This window comes from Oncorhynchus mykiss, chromosome 17 (genome assembly GCF_013265735.2).
Source record: "Oncorhynchus mykiss isolate Arlee chromosome 17, USDA_OmykA_1.1, whole genome shotgun sequence".
In the NCBI taxonomy this organism is placed as follows: Eukaryota; Metazoa; Chordata; class Actinopteri; order Salmoniformes; family Salmonidae; genus Oncorhynchus; species Oncorhynchus mykiss.
In genome coordinates, this window is record NC_048581.1 from 23385745 (window position 1) to 23402813 (window position 17069).

General features: G+C 40.6%; 3 protein-coding genes across 6 annotated transcripts in view; 1 reads left to right on the forward strand and 2 right to left on the reverse strand.

Moving 5' to 3' along the window:
• Positions 1-6519, reverse strand: part of LOC110495110 (WW domain binding protein 1-like) — a 25017-nt gene extending 18498 nt beyond the window's left edge. For both annotated transcript variants that reach the window (XM_036949432.1, XM_036949431.1), the window contains exon 1: positions 5135-6519. In XM_036949432.1, coding sequence (XP_036805327.1) covers positions 5135-5221 — 87 coding nt within the window. In that variant the 5' untranslated portion in view covers positions 5222-6519. The remainder of the gene's footprint in view (positions 1-5134) is intronic.
• Positions 6520-6711: 192 nt separating this feature from the next.
• LOC110493511 (polymerase (DNA directed), lambda) lies at positions 6712-14425 on the reverse strand. Of its 3 annotated transcripts, none has more exons than XM_021567823.2 (8): positions 14305-14425; positions 13953-14088; positions 13345-13766; positions 12931-13245; positions 11423-11596; positions 11076-11204; positions 7724-7892; positions 6712-7440 (listed from the first exon to the last, which is right to left on the reverse strand). In XM_021567823.2, exons 2-8 carry the CDS (start codon positions 14065-14067, stop codon positions 7079-7081), a joined length of 1686 nt encoding a protein of 561 aa, XP_021423498.1. In that variant the 5' UTR covers positions 14068-14088; positions 14305-14425; the 3' UTR covers positions 6712-7078. The 3 variants fall into 3 exon arrangements, with proteins under 3 accessions (XP_021423498.1, XP_036805324.1, XP_036805325.1); XM_036949429.1 differs by lacking the exon at positions 14305-14425 and adding an exon at positions 14221-14240 and having other exon boundaries at positions 6730-7440; XM_036949430.1 differs by lacking the exons at positions 12931-13245; positions 13345-13766; positions 13953-14088; positions 14305-14425 and adding an exon at positions 11698-12041 and having other exon boundaries at positions 6730-7440.
• A 58-nt stretch (positions 14426-14483) lies between these two features.
• On the forward strand, positions 14484-17054 carry LOC110493512 (protein DPCD). The gene is made up of 6 exons (XM_021567825.2): positions 14484-14640; positions 14874-14954; positions 15065-15189; positions 15410-15543; positions 15913-16015; positions 16569-17054. Exons 1-6 carry the CDS (start codon positions 14547-14549, stop codon positions 16671-16673), a joined length of 642 nt encoding a protein of 213 aa, XP_021423500.2. The 5' UTR covers positions 14484-14546; the 3' UTR covers positions 16674-17054.
• Positions 17055-17069: the final 15 nt, after the last annotated feature.

Sequence of the window (17069 nt, forward strand, 5' to 3'; positions counted from 1 at the left end):
TCCAGGAACAGAGTTGGAGAGCCCTACGTCTATGCTCTTTGGTCCTTGAAGTCATTGAAGTTATGGTAGTTGATTTAATCCAGACTTCATTAGCGTGTGCGTTGGGAACATTACTATTTAGAAGGTCAAAATAACCCAAATGTCAATGCATAAGGCCTTTAATAAATTCCTTATTCTTAAAAGTGGTAATGCACACTTTTTTGCATAGATTTTTTTCTATACGTTATCAAATGTAGGTCCTTCACATTTCTTATTTAAAGATGCACTATGTAGAAATCACTCTGGCATGTCCTGGTTGATAAAATTCTATTAGTTCACCTAAATTCAGTTTGTGACATAAGTATAGTGTAGGGAATCATTGTTCAATCTAAACCATTGTGAGAAATATTTTCCATAACCAAAAATATTGTATTTTCAGCTGTTTCAAGCTGGTGTACAAAACTGAAAGTAAAAGACGCAAGAGCAAAACTTAAAACGGGAAGCAAAGAAATAGCGCACATAGAACCGATCTACCGCTTCTTAGACTTGCTTTCAATGAGGGATCTTTAACTCATATTTCTATGCGAATTTGGTCTGGTCACTCAAAAACGTACATCTTGCAGCTTTAAGTGCTTGGGAAAAGTCCTTGAATTTGTCTGTATGAACCGTGTATAGGCTACTTGCTCAGGCCGCAAATGAATGATAAGTGCATAATTTCAATAGCAGCTGATTTTAACATTCGATTTCCTGTCAAATCTTGACCCGTGTAGGTATTTCTCGAAATTGGGTCAGTAGCTTTCAGTTGGCTTTGGCCCGGTGTTCCACTGGCAAATTTACCTGAATGTCAATCCCTGCTGTGTGTGGTACGTGTAGGACCTATGTGTCTACCACTTTATGTAGCCGTTAGCGATGCTAATGACACCCTTACTGTTTTCGGGTAGATGGAAAGACAATTAAAAGTTAACTACAAAGTAGCCTATGCCTTCTTGGCAGAATCATGATTAATTGCATCAATCCAGTGGTCATTTGTTTTGAAAACAACATCACAAGTGCGCTGCAGAAACACAGCTAGCTGGTAAGCACCTGAATTAAAGGGTAACTACACAAAAATCTAAATTTCACAAATTCTCTCAACAATGGTCTGCAAATATGTTTTAAGAATTGTTGTGGATTTTGTCATTTTTTTGCCGTGATATTGTTTTGGTACAGTATCAAGTATCGTTTTTTCAAATTCTGCCCTCTAGATGATTTCACAGAACACACGCCACTTTGAAATCTGCAATAAATACATTTAGCATTTTATTTTAAGTCTCTTTTCTGTTACAGTAAATATATCTACATCAAAGAACAAGGGCATACTAGTTTAAAAGATGACTAGTCATTTTACGGGACACCGGCCAGGTCATTGTCCATTATCTTTTTTTAAATGAAAAGTTTGGTGTGACTAAATCGTGTGCTGGTGCCACCAACTGAAAAAGGTGGTAGCTGGAAAAAGTTAGTGTAGAACCCTGGCATAGTTCACTTCCTATTTTGCAGATTCAATACTGACACAGAGCTGACTGGCAAGGGGAAAGTAAAGCAACAGTGTTCTAGAAGAGATATGTTCTGAAGTTCAAGGTTGGGACAGTTCGTGCTGAACAGAACAGTGGTGACAAAAAAAAAATACATTCTCGACCACCACACATATTCAGCACTACTTTTCAAAGGGAAAAGAGGACGTGCTCAGGGAACTAGCCTATTTTTGGTTGATGGTTCGCCAACAATACTTCCACGTGAAGAGTAAGAGATCTGTCTTGCAAGAGATCTGTGTTGTCTTTGCAGACAGATATTAGGCTACACGTCTAATCTTGAAATGCAATGTACGGACAACCTGGGTTTGATACCTGGTCAGTTAGCCTCGGCCTACAGAGTTTGGGAGTTTGAAAAATGAGGGTGACTGATGTCGGCCTAGGCCAAAACCACGCAGGACAATGCAATCAATGTATTGTGTCACTCAATATTTCTCTCAAACAGAACTTGACAAATCCAGAGGTTAAACAAGACATTGGGATTGACATTGGCACTTCCACTCAGCAACTGGTGACCATATTCAGTCACCCAGAACTAAGGCAAGATGCCAGATACAAAATTAAGGTCTCAATGATGTAGCAGCAAACGGGGAGAACGTTCAGATGTCTGCGAGGGGCTGTAGCCCCCTTCCTAGAAATAAAGAAAAACATTGTTAAATTAACTTTAGACTTGTGGGTGATTCCTCACAAAAATGGACCATGATTTTTTTGATTTTCACAAAATGTTATGCATAGAAGGGTCCTTTAGAGGAAGGATTGTTGACGGAGATGACTATACAAAACATTAAGAACACTTTCCATGATCGACTGACCAGGTGAATCCAGGTGAAAGCTATGATCTCTTATTTATGCCACTTGTTAAATCCACTTCAAATCAGTATAGATAAAAATGGGAGGAGACGGGTTGAAGGACTTTTAAGCCTGGAGACATTTGAGACATGAATTGTGTTTGTGTGCCATTCAGAGGGTGAATGTGCAAGACAAAAGGTTTAAGTGCCTTTGAACGGGGTATGGTAGTAGGTGCCAGGCGCACCGGTTTGTGTCAAGAACTGCAACACTGTTGCATTCTTTCCTCACTCAACAGTTTCCTGTGTGTATCAAGGACATCCAGCCAACTTGACAACTGTGGGAAGTATTGGAGTCAACATGGGCTAGCATCCCTGTGGAACACTTTTGACACCTTGTAGAGTCCATGCCCAGACGAACTGAGGCTGTTCTGAGGGAAAAGGGGGCTGCGCAACTCAATATTAGGAAGGTGTTATTCATATTTTGTACCATCAGTGTATATTTTACATTTGTATCTTGAAGCATAATTGAGAAATAATGAATTTAAGTTGGAGCATGTGACATTTTGGCATTAACCAGGCCTTCTTTAAGACTCCATAATGTTTAAACTGCACTACAAAGGAAAAATTGGTGTCAAAGCTTTACTGCCTGCTCTGTAATATGAGTGGTACTTTAATTAAAATTCTCACATATGAATATTGAAAAATATAAACATGAATATATAATATTTTTGGGGTTGAATGCCAGTTGTGAGAATTACCCAAAAGGAGTGCTGTGATTGGCTTCTATATCAATGTCTTTGTATAAAATGGGCCATAACTTAAATAACTTTACTTGTAGTAATAATTAGTAATAATAATTGTAGTAATAATTATCTGAACCTTTTGCAGGGATATCTTTCATTATCTAATGATAATGCTTACAATGCTCTTGTATATGAGGGGGGACTTTGTGTGTCATGACATGGACTGAATTTAAGCCAGGTTCAAAACAACTGGGCACTTTAAAATGTCCAACTTCAGTTTGTTCAAGACAAATGGGGAAAAAAAAGAAAAAAAGATCTCCAACTGATTGGTCATCCAACTTCGCATCTTTCTAGAGCTCCGACTTTCCGACCTGAAGATCACTGACGTCGTGATGTGACGTCGTTTTACCACAAAACATTTCCAGTGGTCTTGAAAGCACAAGAGCAGGTTAGCGTTTTTCGATATGAATTTTGTTCTGGAGGCAGCTCTGCAGAGTGGTAACTAGCTGGCACAGCCACAAAGTCATACACATGTGTTTTCATCAATTTTTACAATTTTGACTTTGCAGATTGTCCATCTAGCGGAAATAGCTCAGTTCTGCCTCATCCCAATAAACGTCAACCTGCGAATTAAGACCAGCGATGGCTAATCTGTTTCACTGATAACCTCTTGTATTAATGACTACAGGGACATGAACGATGATGAATCCCCGTAAACTACTTCAGTGTATTCCATAAAGTAAATTACAGTACAGACAGGTTGGTTGTTTAGCAACAAAATCGACGCGTGTGCAACGTTTATTGGAAAAGTAATGCATTTGCACAATGAGCACTTGTCTCAAATACATCGTTACAGTTGTTGGTTAGGTAGCAAACATTTGTTTTGTACATATTAGCATTGACATGAAATCAGTAAAAAAAACTGAAAACAAGACACACATAAAGAACAAGATAACACTAGCTGAAACGAGACACCCACGATTCCCTTCATTGCAGCTTCTTGTGATTGGGTGGATTCGATTATGCTGAGCCAAGGGGCACCGGTCTATGGCCGGTGACGTGAACGGGCAAAACGGTGAGGGAAGAGCTCCTTTCTCAAATGGAATAGTAATCTGCGCTGCTCGGTCCTGGTGCATCGTCCAGAAACATACCTCTTTTCCAGAAAATATGTGCTTTAAAACTAGTTTTTTTCATTGGGAAGGCAGATACATATTTTTTTATCAAAAGCGAACACCTTCGCATGTTAAATCACGTTCTTAATTACGTCGTTTATTTGAGCCGACTTCAAAGTGAGCTATGACTGGAGCATCTGGCTCATGACGGGAGACATTATGACATGACATTATGACATTATGCAAAACACGCCTACCCGTGCCAGATGAACCGAATCTCCTCATTGTTACTGTTGGCTGTTCAGAATCATAACGCAGATTCCGGTCACATCGATGCACGCTCATCATTTTCGTTACAACAGCCAACCCGTTTAAAAAACAGCACTTACACATGCAGTTTCAGTTTAAATGCAAATATATAAACAAAACATCAACTAATCATTGTTTTTAATAAGACAGCTCCTGACTTGTTGGCTAGTAGGATGATAATGCTGTGCTAGTATGTGGCGAGATATTTGATAACTCAACCATTTAATTAGACAGCTGTCAATGGGTGCGGCTAGAGACGTTTGCTTAACACTAAGGTTATTAAGGTTAGTGACTAACAGTAGCCCATGTAGCTAACGTTAGTTAAAGCAGCACATACTTTGTCGAGTTCAGTCAACGCTAGCTAGCAAGTGCCTGTGATGCCAACTAAATAGCTGACTGAACAACTAGCTAGCTAGATAGCTAAAGCTAGCTACAGCGGTCGAACTTAGAAGTTATAAAGTTATACCCAACCGAGACTAGTTAGCCAGTAAACGTGTAGGAAAAAAGCTGGCCAAATTAATAACTAGCTACCTAACAAAGTAGCTAGCCGTATATGCAACTTTACTAGCTACCCAAATAAACATGCACGACCCGAACCAAAAACAAATCCTGGCAGATTTGAGTCCAAATCTTACCTCGTCTAATGTCGCGTCGGAGGGGCTGACAGCTACAACGTGCAAAAACAATCCCATTTTAAGACCCACACCTAAAATCTCGTTCATTCCTCCGACCGGACTCGTGTAAAAACATAAGCGTAGACTTGTGTTGTTCACTTCACTAATCTTAGCGAAATGTCAAACTAGTTTACGGCTCTACCGGACGCACTGAAAGACCACGCATGCGCTGCCTCCTTGCTACAGCGTAATTTGATATTTCAAGGAGGCACATTGGGCGAATTCGATTAACCTGGCCCGGGGTACGCCGAGCGTAGAACTTGAATACTATAATGTTTTGAACCTTCTTGTGACGGTCCAAAGATCAGCCATGTTGGTTAGGGAGTTATTAAACCATAGTTTGGTTTACCAGTGCTGTGATAAGATGCCAGTAGCATACCACTGCTGGCTTGCTTCTGAAGTTTAGCAGGGTTGTCCCTGGATGGGAGACCAGATGCTGCTGGAAGTGGTGTTGGAGGGCCAGTAGGAGGCACTCTTGTCTAAAAAAATAAAGTACATTTACCTGGTAAAAATAATGGGGGGAAAAAGACTGTGTAAAACAATGAATGTGAAGAATTTATCTGCACTGTATGTGTGTTAGCCAGATAGTTTTAGAGGAATGGTTCCATAAATGTAGCTAATTAACTGCCAATATGCCAACGTTCCATTTAAATAATGCAGTCAATCCACAGCCATACTCTGGCTCAAATTAGCCAGATAGTTTTAGAGGAATGATTCCATAAATGTAGTTAATTAACTGCCAATATGCCAACGTTCCATTTAAATAATGCAGTCAATCCACAGCCATACTCTGGCTCAAATCAGTTGATAGGACTTAGATCAATTGTAAATGCAACAATTACTAATATTGCATCATATAATAGCACTCACAGCTTTCCAAGAAAACAAAACCAGACATTTATGGTCTTTTTACATATATTTGAGGCGAAAGCGGGAGGGAGCAACAGCCTTCTCAAATGAACAGTCAAGTTGATTGCATTTGTTTTGAAACTGGGCTGTCTCCCGGGCGTCAGCCAGGTGCCCCGTTCAAAGCCCATGGCAAAGTCAGCTCAGAACAAAAGTGATGTAATTAAGCACGTGGAGCAATGGGTAGGATTCTGTGTTTTCACATGCAAAAGTGATTTCTTTTTGCTAAAAACACTTTATCTACCTTCCCAATGAAAACTGTGTAAAACAATGTGTAAAACTATTTTATGGAAAAGAGATGTATGTTTCTGGACCATGCTGCCTTGTCGACTACATGATAGAGCAGCACAGATTACTGTTGGATTTGTGAAGGGTGCTCCTCCCTCACCACTTTTGCCCGTTAATGTCAATGGCCATAAACCAGTGCCCCGCAGCTCAGCATCATCAAATCCGCTCATTGGTTCCTTCGAAATGGGGACTCTGGCTCGGGCTGGGTGTGGCGTGCTCGGTCACATCTTTTGTTCCATGTGCGCAACGTGATGGGTGTTGGGTTGCGTTGATCACCACCACTCACTTTGCAGGCTGACCTATGGCTTACCTCAGCCAATAATATTTGACAGCGAGGACAGGCATTCATGAAAAAGAAGAGGTTTAATATTCAATTCTTTATAGTAATAAACCAATAATAAACAACAAAGTTGTAAAAACAAGGATTACCTAAGTGATTGTTAAAAGTAGTGTTTAATATTTCTGTAATCACCATTATCTTCATAAAAACATACCAAGCAGTCACCATGCATCTTAAGTGTTTTTCCTTCTGTAAAATGAGATTATCATACAATTCAAGTCTAAAATCACAGTTGACATGTTGATACGACACCTCTGAAATCTGCATACATAAGCATGATCTTCACCTCACCACTATCACCATCATAATTTTTCTGTAAAAATATATAACTTATGCATCGACTCATACCAACAGTGTTAAAAACATCAACATCACCAGTCTCTTTCCTGAGGTTCCCTGAAAGGTATTCCCAGATGGGTGAAGACATCCTTCTCAGTGAGCGTGGGTAGTGGTGTCCCCCCATACACCTTCAAACTTCCTTGTCTCAACACGTCGCTGTTCAATGAGTGCTCTGATAGGCTCATGCGTTTTGTCTTGGCCAATGCCCTCATAGAGCGGTTAAAATGTGCCGAGCCGGTGAAGTACATGAGGGAGCAGGCGAACTCGCCGTAGGGCACCACGATGACGTCGAGGCGGCGGTGGAGCCGGCCAGGTCCTGGCAGACGACACACACCCATGTACTTCTTCTGCTCGCCACTCTCCTCATGGCTGACTAGGTCGTCCGTCAGAAAGCCTGAATAAAAATGTTTTTAAAAAAAGAACAAGAACCGGGTTGCATTCATTAGGGCACACCATAGCAAAATGTTTTGAAACAGAAAACACAAACGATCATGCTCACGATCAGCTTATCCCACTATTAAATACTTTAAATGAAAAAATAAACGATGAATAATATCATGTTGAAAGAAGATGAATTGTCAATACAAGAGAGAAACTATTAATGTAGCTATAATTGGTTTGGGAATTCACCGACAGTTAATAAATCAAATGCCCTGTGTTTGGACGTGTCCTCCTACCGCTCTGGTGGAGGCTCTGTAACACTTTGCTAAAGACACCCCGGTGGGACTTCCCGTCTGGGTGAGAGATGAGGACGTCAACATCTCCACATGTGTCCTTCCCCCGGCGGTACGAACCACAGGCCATGGCCAACAGGCCAGGGTCCAGAAACTGAGCTGCCTCCTTCACCTATACAGTAGAAAAGTACAGGGATATGTTACAGTTTGTCATGGAATAACAGGGCTGCCTTCTTCACATATAGATACTGTACATCTACAACAGGAGAGGAACAAAGTAACAGTTTGCGATATCCAATAATAGTTTTGATTTAGTAGCCCTTTACACTCGTACCTGTACCCATATTCGTGTTAAAAATGGCAGATTTGGGCACTAATAAGCGGATAAATTGGGATGTAGTAGCTGTACAGTAACTATACATGACGTCAGAGCTCAGGCTCTGCGCTTCACAGCGCTGTATGGGTTTGGACTGACAGCCGTTTTGAACTTGAACACCGCGCTGGTTAAGAAGTTGCCCCCATCTCTCCCAGTACTTGCGCAACATTTGCACATGTTTTTTTGTTCTCTTAGTGAGGGAAATGCTTTAAGTTAAGAGGACTCTATGTACTATGAAAGATGAGACGTTGAAGAGGATTATAAATACCACTTTGATGTCACACAAGCAAGCCAAACACCCGTGAGTCCAAATGTGCACTTCACATCTCCATATCATAAAACTCATGGCATATACAGTGTCAGCGTTTATGATCACTAGATGACATGGCGTCATACCCTGAGTTGTTCTGAACAGAATGAGCCTAAGCTTGTTTATTCTGAAGATAATTTGCCACCTGAATGCACTCATGACTCCTTTCTATGCGCACCAAAATGACAATCCGTTTCTCTGAATCAGCTGGTGAAAGCCTAACACTAAGATCGTATATATTAACTTAGCTAGTCATGTTGGCAATAGAACAAGCTTTCAAATCAGGCCCACCTGACCCAGTGATTTATAAGACTTTGGGGATTGTGTAAACAACAACAGTAATTGTGTGATGGCAGGAATGCAAGGTTGTGTTTTAAATGAAACAATTACAAGTTTGCTTGCTCTAGTTTCTCAATGTTACAGCTAGGAGAGGTTTATAAAAAAAAGTACCTTATAGTTGAAGACTTTTTCATAAAAGTGCATTGAAATTGCTTAGGAACTGTGCACACCTTGGATAGGTGTGTGGCAACTTGGAGACACCAGTTAGTCCTCTCACTCAAACCCTTGTCATTTTTTTGTCTTACGTTGCACCTACCCCACATTTTTCAGGAATAGTGTTATGTTACAGAATGTATCCAGAGTATTTTCAGATTTCGTTATCAACAAATGAGAAGTACAGTAAACATAAAATGCACATAAAATCAACAGTGTAATGTTTGGATTCAGTCTTGTCAGGTGAACTGTTGTGTGCTCACCTTTGGTTCTCATCATTTCCCCATGATCTCCAAACTGTTCCCTTTCAATTGCTACCATGGTTATGCATATGCTTTTCATACTTCTTCTGTAAGAAGCATTTCAATTTAGCCCTATCCATGTAGGCCAATTCCCACGAGTGTAACGGTTTAATGACTGAATCATTCCAGACTGGGCCATTTTTGTGCTTATTTACGATATTGTAGTCGTATTCTCATTAAATATTCATTGTATGGCAAAAAAAAATCAAAATAAGGCTTATTTCGTTCATTTGGACTACATTTTCAACATGGTGATTCAACCTAACTGATAAAACAGCACAGTTTTGATTTGTAAAGCTCAATTAGAGTATAGTCTTGCACATCATGATATATCATCATTAATGTCAAATATCACAATATTCAATTGAATCATAGAAATCGCCCAAATCTAGACCACACTGAATTAGCTTGTTTCACATACAGTGAAACATGTTACCGTTTGGGATACAATACATAGCCTGGAAATCCAAATTAAATCGTTGTTTCACTATTGTTTTTCTGATACACTATTGTGTTTCACTATTGGCTCAGTTAAAAAACAACTGTGAAAAAGAACAATTCAGCTTGGATCCCAGACCAGTGGTGGGGAGGACCACTTTGCATACAATGTATTTATCATGAATGGTTATGGGTTCTAGACGACGTTTCAAAGTTTTCCCCAGTAATGTTCTCTCAGGGGCCTTCATTATAACATATTACAGAACGTTTGGATTGTTTCTCGTTCATATTTGGACTCAAAATAACATGCTGTACACGTGTTGAATCTTCAAGACACGTCCTCAAGTTGTATTCATATTACCTACTTGAAATTAGAAAAGAAAATGGTGTATTTTCATAAAGCCTTGCCGGTCAACAGGTAAGCATTAACCGCATTCAAGCAGGCCAGATACATTTTGACGACACTACCTATTATTTTGACAAGCCACAAGTCAAAAGGACACATGCTATAGTCATCTTTCTAATCTGGACTTTGTATCTGGCAGCCACGAAAGCAACAGGGAAATCCAAGTAATACTATATGAAAACAACTGGCTTTGTACCCGGTGCTCCCAGTGACCAGGGCCGCGTTTCATTCCAGGATTATGTTCCCTCCCCTTCACAGATCTCATAGGCCTTGACAGGTGAAAGCAATAAGGCGGAATCACAGAGCTAGATAGAGGACTCATCTTTGTATCTGTGCCATTATACATGCAACAATCCCCATTTTAAAGTAGTCCATTTTCTTCTTCTTCATTGGCTGATTGCGCCCAACTCATAGGACTCCCCACGCAGTTGACTACTTTAAAGCGGTGAAAGCCCTCAATGGCAATGTCCATGCTAAAACGGGTTATAGCCACAATGAGTCCTCTATCTGTATGGGCGGAATCTACAGTAGATGAGTTCTTGCTTTACAGCCACCCCGTTGTCTCAGATCCATCAAAGGGAGAGAACGGAGGCAGGGAGAGGAAACACCTTTCTGGAATGAAACACAGCCCTGGTATCTGCTGACATATGATGCGCCAAGTTTCTAAGAGTGAGTTCCCCCCCTTTGGGATGCGGCCGGCAGGACTCTGACAGTGGGATGTCTGCTTTCTCCATCACACACAGACCAGGCTAGGAGAACTGGACTGACAGTCTGCTTAGGGGCCTTGGCAAACTTAAAACATCTGAACTTGGCTTTGAGGTCCCATAGCATTTCACTTTACAAGATCTCTTGTTCGCAAGGGGGTTAGAGTACTGGACTGGAGACACTTTTCTAAAGAAACTCTCTTAACCCCACTAGATGAAGTGAGAAGAAGAGGCCTGTTTAGTCTATAACTAATATAATGTTAGAATGTTACATTTTAACATTGATTGACCTTTAATGTGGGTGCTTGAGACAATAAGAGGTATTACCGTTTTTTCAATGGCGGCTGCCTCTTCTCTGGGCATCCGGTCCAGAAAGTCGTCGTAGTGTTTGAGTCCAATTATTTGGTTGTGGTTCAGATTGGCCTTGGTGCGGATGTCCTCCAAAGTGCGGAACCCCTAAGATGGTAAATATATATTTTTTCATATCATGTCAAATCAATTTGTATCACACTATCACACACTAAAATTAACTGCACACTCCACAATACAAAAATAACAAATTTTACACAGTCATGTGTTGCATGCAAAAATCAGAGAGCGAGAAAGAGAGACACACACAGACAGAGAGACTGACTGTGTGACAACCAACACCCTCTAAGATCAATCCATCTAACCTGTGTGTACCAAAGCTGGGCAGTCTTGGCCCCTGCCCCCCAGATATTGGTGAACATCTCCAGTACTGGCACTGCCTCTCCCAAGTGATCTATCTTACGGAGGTGCCCACTCTCCATGATCTCCATGACCTTGTCAGCCATCTTCTTGCCAATGCCCTGGATCTTACAGGCCTCCTGAAATTTGAGGCATGGTTTAGTCAATTACAAGGAGTTAAAAGGCCCACTGCAGCCATTTTTATACTAATATCAAATCTTTCTGGATAAAAATGATGTACCTTACTATAATAGTTTTCCATTCAAATGGTCAAAAATAAACAAAAATTGCTTTTAAGCAATTTTATCAAGGACTGTCACAGTGGTGAGGGAAAAACAGAAAACCAACTGTTATTGGCAGAGAGGTTAGGAACTCTGTTACTGGTCTACTAACTAATTTACCAAGCTGAAACTCCCATTCTTTGGGGAAAAACCTGGGTGAAGAGAGGAGCTGTGCCAGCATATTTTATTTGTGTTACATTAATTGCTATAATTTTTGTATTTATATTGCAAGAAATGGCAGTTATAGGTGTTAAAAAACGCAAAAATCTCTAAGTTAGAAACGGGGGGGCACTAGCCTCCTCCAGGCCTCCCCCCGCCGGTACTCAGCAGCACAACGTTATTAAAAAAACCTTGTCAAACCATGCAGATTAGAAGGTCCTGTGTAGTTTGTGTTTTCAACAAATGAAGCAACTATCAGGAAATAACATTGATCACATTGTCACACTAACTCCACTATACACGTCACGTTGCTTTTCCATCAGCATCTCGTCAATGTGACGTTTTACTTGCTACACAGAGCACGTTGTTTTGAGAGCGGAGAGGAGCATAGGGGGAGTGTCTGTATTCTATTTTTTCTACTGTACTATACATATTAATTGATAATGCATAAGTACAATAGCTTTGGCCCAGTTTTTTGCAGGTACTAATGGTTGAACTAAATGATCCTCTAATGATCCTCTAACTTTACAAGTTGCTACATAGTCAATGTAGCTAGCTAGCTAGTAGTAGCAGCTTCGTGACTTCAGAAATCTATGTAAAATAACCATTGGTGTATAGCTGAGGCAATATGCAACAATAATCAACTATTTCTCATTATTTAAATTCACAAGATAGAATGAACACGATTCTTGAACTTGACGCAACACGCAGCTTTCATTGATTTAAAAGGAAGCATTTCCTCAATGGCTTCATTAGCTGTTATACAATATGTTACAAAACACGGTAAAAACAGACTTTTTTTATGCACTGGGCCTTTTCAGGCCACCTGAAATTGAACCAGCAGCAATCAATTTATGCATCCATCAATACACGGTTTATGCACCCAACTTGGAATGCAGTTGCGTAAACCAACCAAACACATTTCACAATGTTTGCAATAGTGTGAATAGAGAGACAGGAATGAATTATGATGACAAATACAAAATGGCCGGCCATAATCACGAACTATGCAGATATGGGACTAAATAACCTACCTCATAGGACGTGATAGGCTTGTGGTAGCTCTTGAGGGCGCTGACGGCTTTGGAGTAGCCCAGCGCTCTCCATCTGTCCCCCTGGTGCGTGTAGGCCTTGGCCAGCACCTCCAGTTTATCTGTGATGTGCTTGTTGTGGTTGTCAACCTTGGACTGGGAGGACTGGGCACACACCCACTTCCCTGAGAGAGGCTTCTGTTGGGGGTCTGAGGGGGCAGTGGCGGTACTGGGGGTCTCGTTCTTGGGGTGCAGGCCACTGATCAGAGCCTCCAGATCACTCTGGGAGACGCCATATTCGTCTTTAGTGTCTTGGACCTATGGATACATGAAGTAATGAAGTGTATGATTAGGGCCAGAAGAAGCTATCATGCAGTAACAGGGTTATGGTTAATGGTTATGTGGTCGCCAACCTACAGTCTCTGTTGACTCATTTGGTTTTGTTTCATCAGAGATTGGCTGCTTTATGTCCTGTGTGGCTGGAAGTGGGATACTGTTGAGCACGTCTTCTTTGACACCGTCCTTTGTAGTTTCCATGTCTTTGTCTGGGTTGAGTAGGCTGTAGTCTGCTGTATCCAGCAGTCTCTGCTCACTGATGCAGGTGCTGAGCCAGGTGCACTTCAACAGATAAACTCCAGAGGGCAGCCTGTCCACTTTGAGCAGCCTGAGAGCCCTGTCACAGTCCATACTGTCATCCACTACTACATGGGTGACTGTGGGACAGAGGGAACTCTCAGTTTGGCCTCCATTCTGGACAATCTGTTTCTGGAAGATCTGACATCTGGCATTCCCGATGCCGGCTGGTAATATGTGTACGGTGACGCCCTGGAAAGCACTCCCTGAAATGGGATTGTGAAAAATGAGTTTTACACACACACACACACACACAGGGCTTGTTCAACATCGACTGCTGACTGATCTACAAATCTAGCGTCATAAAATCATTATTATTTGTAGATCTGTCAATCAGTCACAATGTGTCCAAAATGCATTACGAATGTGATGCTCTCAAACACGGTCCACACCTGTAACAGGTACAGTTTCATCAGTCTTCCTCTTTGGTGGGGGGACATCCTTTCCTTCACGTGCCCCTGCTCGCTTCACTTTGGGGAAAGCTTTCATAATTCCGTAGGCAGACATTTCGCCAGGGAAAGGGAAGCCCTGGAAAATATAGAACAGAATGTGACAACTGACACCGGCTAGCTAGCTAACTTTAGCTGACTAGCTAAATTAGCTAGCAAGTGGACAACAACAACGGCATTTAACTGTTTTGAACAGCTGGGATTCACTCACTCCACTGAAATATGTTACGTTATATATTTATTAAACTAATTTCTATCATTGTTCGATAAACTCTTGAAAATACATATGTTTTACCCCTTTGGACGACCAAAACACAAACCAACGTTACAATGTAGATGGCTAAAAATAATTTAACTTCCGGTTCGTTATAGACCTATTTTTAGTTCTTGCACGACAAAGTTAAATATTTTTCGAGAAAATATTGTAAAAAAATATGTATTATTTATTGAGTAAATGTAAACATGTTTTTGACATATTATGGAGTTAAAACTTAATTATACGTTTCACGATGACCTCCGTTGCCGTGGCTACACGTGATGTTTCAGGAAGTGTCCGTTTTTTGCAATATGGCTGTGCAGAGCTGGTCAGATCTCCTAAAAGCATCCACCAAAACCGCTTTAATACACGATGGTGAGTGAAACAGAGAGATATAGACAAGTTATCATCATTATTTTGTTTTGTATCACAACATTTACCCTTGCATTCATCTAGTAAGACTTCAGTGTCAATTATAAGCTCGCTAGCATTATCTGCTAACTAACACTAATGTTCACTTTGCCTAGCAAATCTGTTTAACAAAGATGAAAGCTAGCTAGTTCACATTTAAGTGCATTTCTATTGGTGCTTTGCAAACCTCTTTCCAGGGAAAAGGAAGATACACTATCTCTTTACAGATGGGAAAGAAATGGCAGAAGAATATGACTTGACAACAGATGAGCTCATTGGTAAGCTTGTTTCAGATTAGACATCTTCTAAAAAGTATCCAGCATTAGCTACATTGCTTCCTGTGCATTACATTATTTCCACTCTCAGCTGATGTATTCTTACTTTGCAGTACGAAAGTGGCGTTCGAAAAGCACCTTGAAGGGACAGGGACCATGGGAGATAGAAGTTGGAGAGCCAGTCCCATCTACTGTAGCCTGTTTGGAATCAGATGTTATCAAGGAAAACTGTTCAAACGTGAGTTGTATTATACAATATTTACATCTGTTATGTTTCAGGCCATGATCTAATTTGCTAATTGATTTTAGTTCAATATCACCAACAGTACTCATCCAAATGTGTCAACTAATACTTTTACGATCGTGGAATTAACTTCATTTTCGTCATTTCACTATTCAATTAATCATAAATAAACCACATGCATTTAACAGTACAATGCTCTGTTGTATTTCCTCAGCCTGTATTTATGCGCAAAGACACAAAGACCAGTTTCCTGTGGAGAGTCCGGAACCTTCCGTACCCCAAAGAGGTCTACAACATTTCAGTGGAGCCTGATCAACGATGCTGCATCATACGAACAAATAACAAAAAGTAACATCCGAATAGCCTCTATTCAACTCTCATGCCCAAATGCTGTAATAGTTAAGCATACAGTTGATATGTTTCCACTCCTTGGAAATCTACTGATAAACTGCTAGGCCTATATCACTTCAGATATCATTAACTACAGGTCCCTGAAAAGTGATACCACATTCAAAGTCTATATAATTTCTACAGTTGTAACATCTTCACAATGGAGAAGGCCTCCTATATTTTCCTTTATTTTCTTTGTCAGTGCTTGTTACAGTTCCGCATATGTAAGTGAGGCTGGCTCTCCTATAGGTGGCACTGTTGACAAAAATATTGATCTCTTGCCTTCAAGAAACCCTTTTCTCACTGCGGTGTGTTTATCCTTTGCAGGTACTACAAGAAGTTTAATGTTCCTGATCTGGACCGAAGCCAGCTGCCAATGGATAGTTCCGCGCTCAACTTCACCCACGCCAATAACACGTTAATCGTCAGTGTAAGTACTCCTGACAACAACAACAACAACAACAACTAACAAACCAACTACAGTACTTCTCAAATCCCACCTTGGGTGATTTTACACTGCAAGTCTTATATCCAATATACAGAGACTGATGGGCAAACTTGAGGCTAAACTATAAGTTGATACTGGAGACTAGATTGAAACTATATTTTTTGTATTCGTCTCACTTGTATCAGAACACGCCTGTAAACTTAAGGGATCGAATCATTGAATTAGTTAGTAGGCTATCCTAATGTTTGTTCTAAGTATCTGATGAAGAGATTGACCGTTACTTTATGTGTATACCTATCATAATCGGTTTCTCTGTACTATTCGATTTCTTATTCCTTGCGTTTGTTCAAATTGGCACCCTATTCCCTATATAGCGTACTATTGAGCCCGACTCTGGTTGAAAGTAGTGCACTATATAGGGAATAAGGAGCCTCTGTGTTATCCCACTTCAGGCCAAACATTACACTACAGGATGTACATGGAAGGGAAAGGTGTTTCAGTAGAGGTAATTACCTATTCTGTCTTTCCTTTCAAGTACAAGAAGCCCAAGGAGATATTAACCCTTGAGCACGAGCTACTCCGGGAGGTGAAGAAACTGAAGGGAACCAATGAAGAGGACGTCGACTGCAAAACTCAATGAAGTGCCAATGTGGATCTGAGGGGATGTCACTCAAACAAGTCGTTTTTGATTTGCACTGGTGATGCAGTATCCTGTATGTTTTCTACTCTGATTTCTGGTTCTCAATGGGATTCCACTATTGGAAAAATTTTGCGCACTGCCTTTTCCATACTTTCCATTGTGTTTATTGCCGTCGAGGCGGGGGGATGTGGAATTGAGACAGTGAATTACAAACATAGTTACTTGTTCAAACTTGTTCTGTCAAAAAGATATTTGAGAAATGTCACTGCTGTTCTGTAAAAAGTTCTGAATTGTTGTTGTCGAGATACGAACAATTATTGAGTTTAATACGTGATCGTGTCCTGTGAAGATGAATACAATTCCATAACATTGTTAACAAGTGTCTCTACATCTCTC

Bases quoted from the DNA above. Each gene is read 5' to 3' on its own strand.
- LOC110493511 (XM_021567823.2), bottom strand. From the start codon at position 14,067: ATGTCTGCCTACGGAATTATGAAAGCTTTCCCCAAAGTGAAGCGAGCA. The intron at 13,767-13,952 runs GTGTGGACCGTG...ATCCCATTTCAG, and splicing joins TGAAACTGTACCTGTTACAG to GGAGTGCTTTCCAGGGCGTC. The intron at 7,441-7,723 runs GTAGGAGGACAC...ATTTTTATTCAG, and splicing joins ACAGAGCCTCCACCAGAGCG to GCTTTCTGACGGACGACCTA.
- LOC110493512 (XM_021567825.2), top strand. From the start codon at position 14,547: ATGTTTCAGGAAGTGTCCGTTTTTTGCAATATGGCTGTGCAGAGCTGG. The intron at 14,641-14,873 runs GTGAGTGAAACA...ACCTCTTTCCAG, and splicing joins AACCGCTTTAATACACGATG to GGAAAAGGAAGATACACTAT. The intron at 15,190-15,409 runs GTGAGTTGTATT...GTATTTCCTCAG, and splicing joins TCAAGGAAAACTGTTCAAAC to CCTGTATTTATGCGCAAAGA.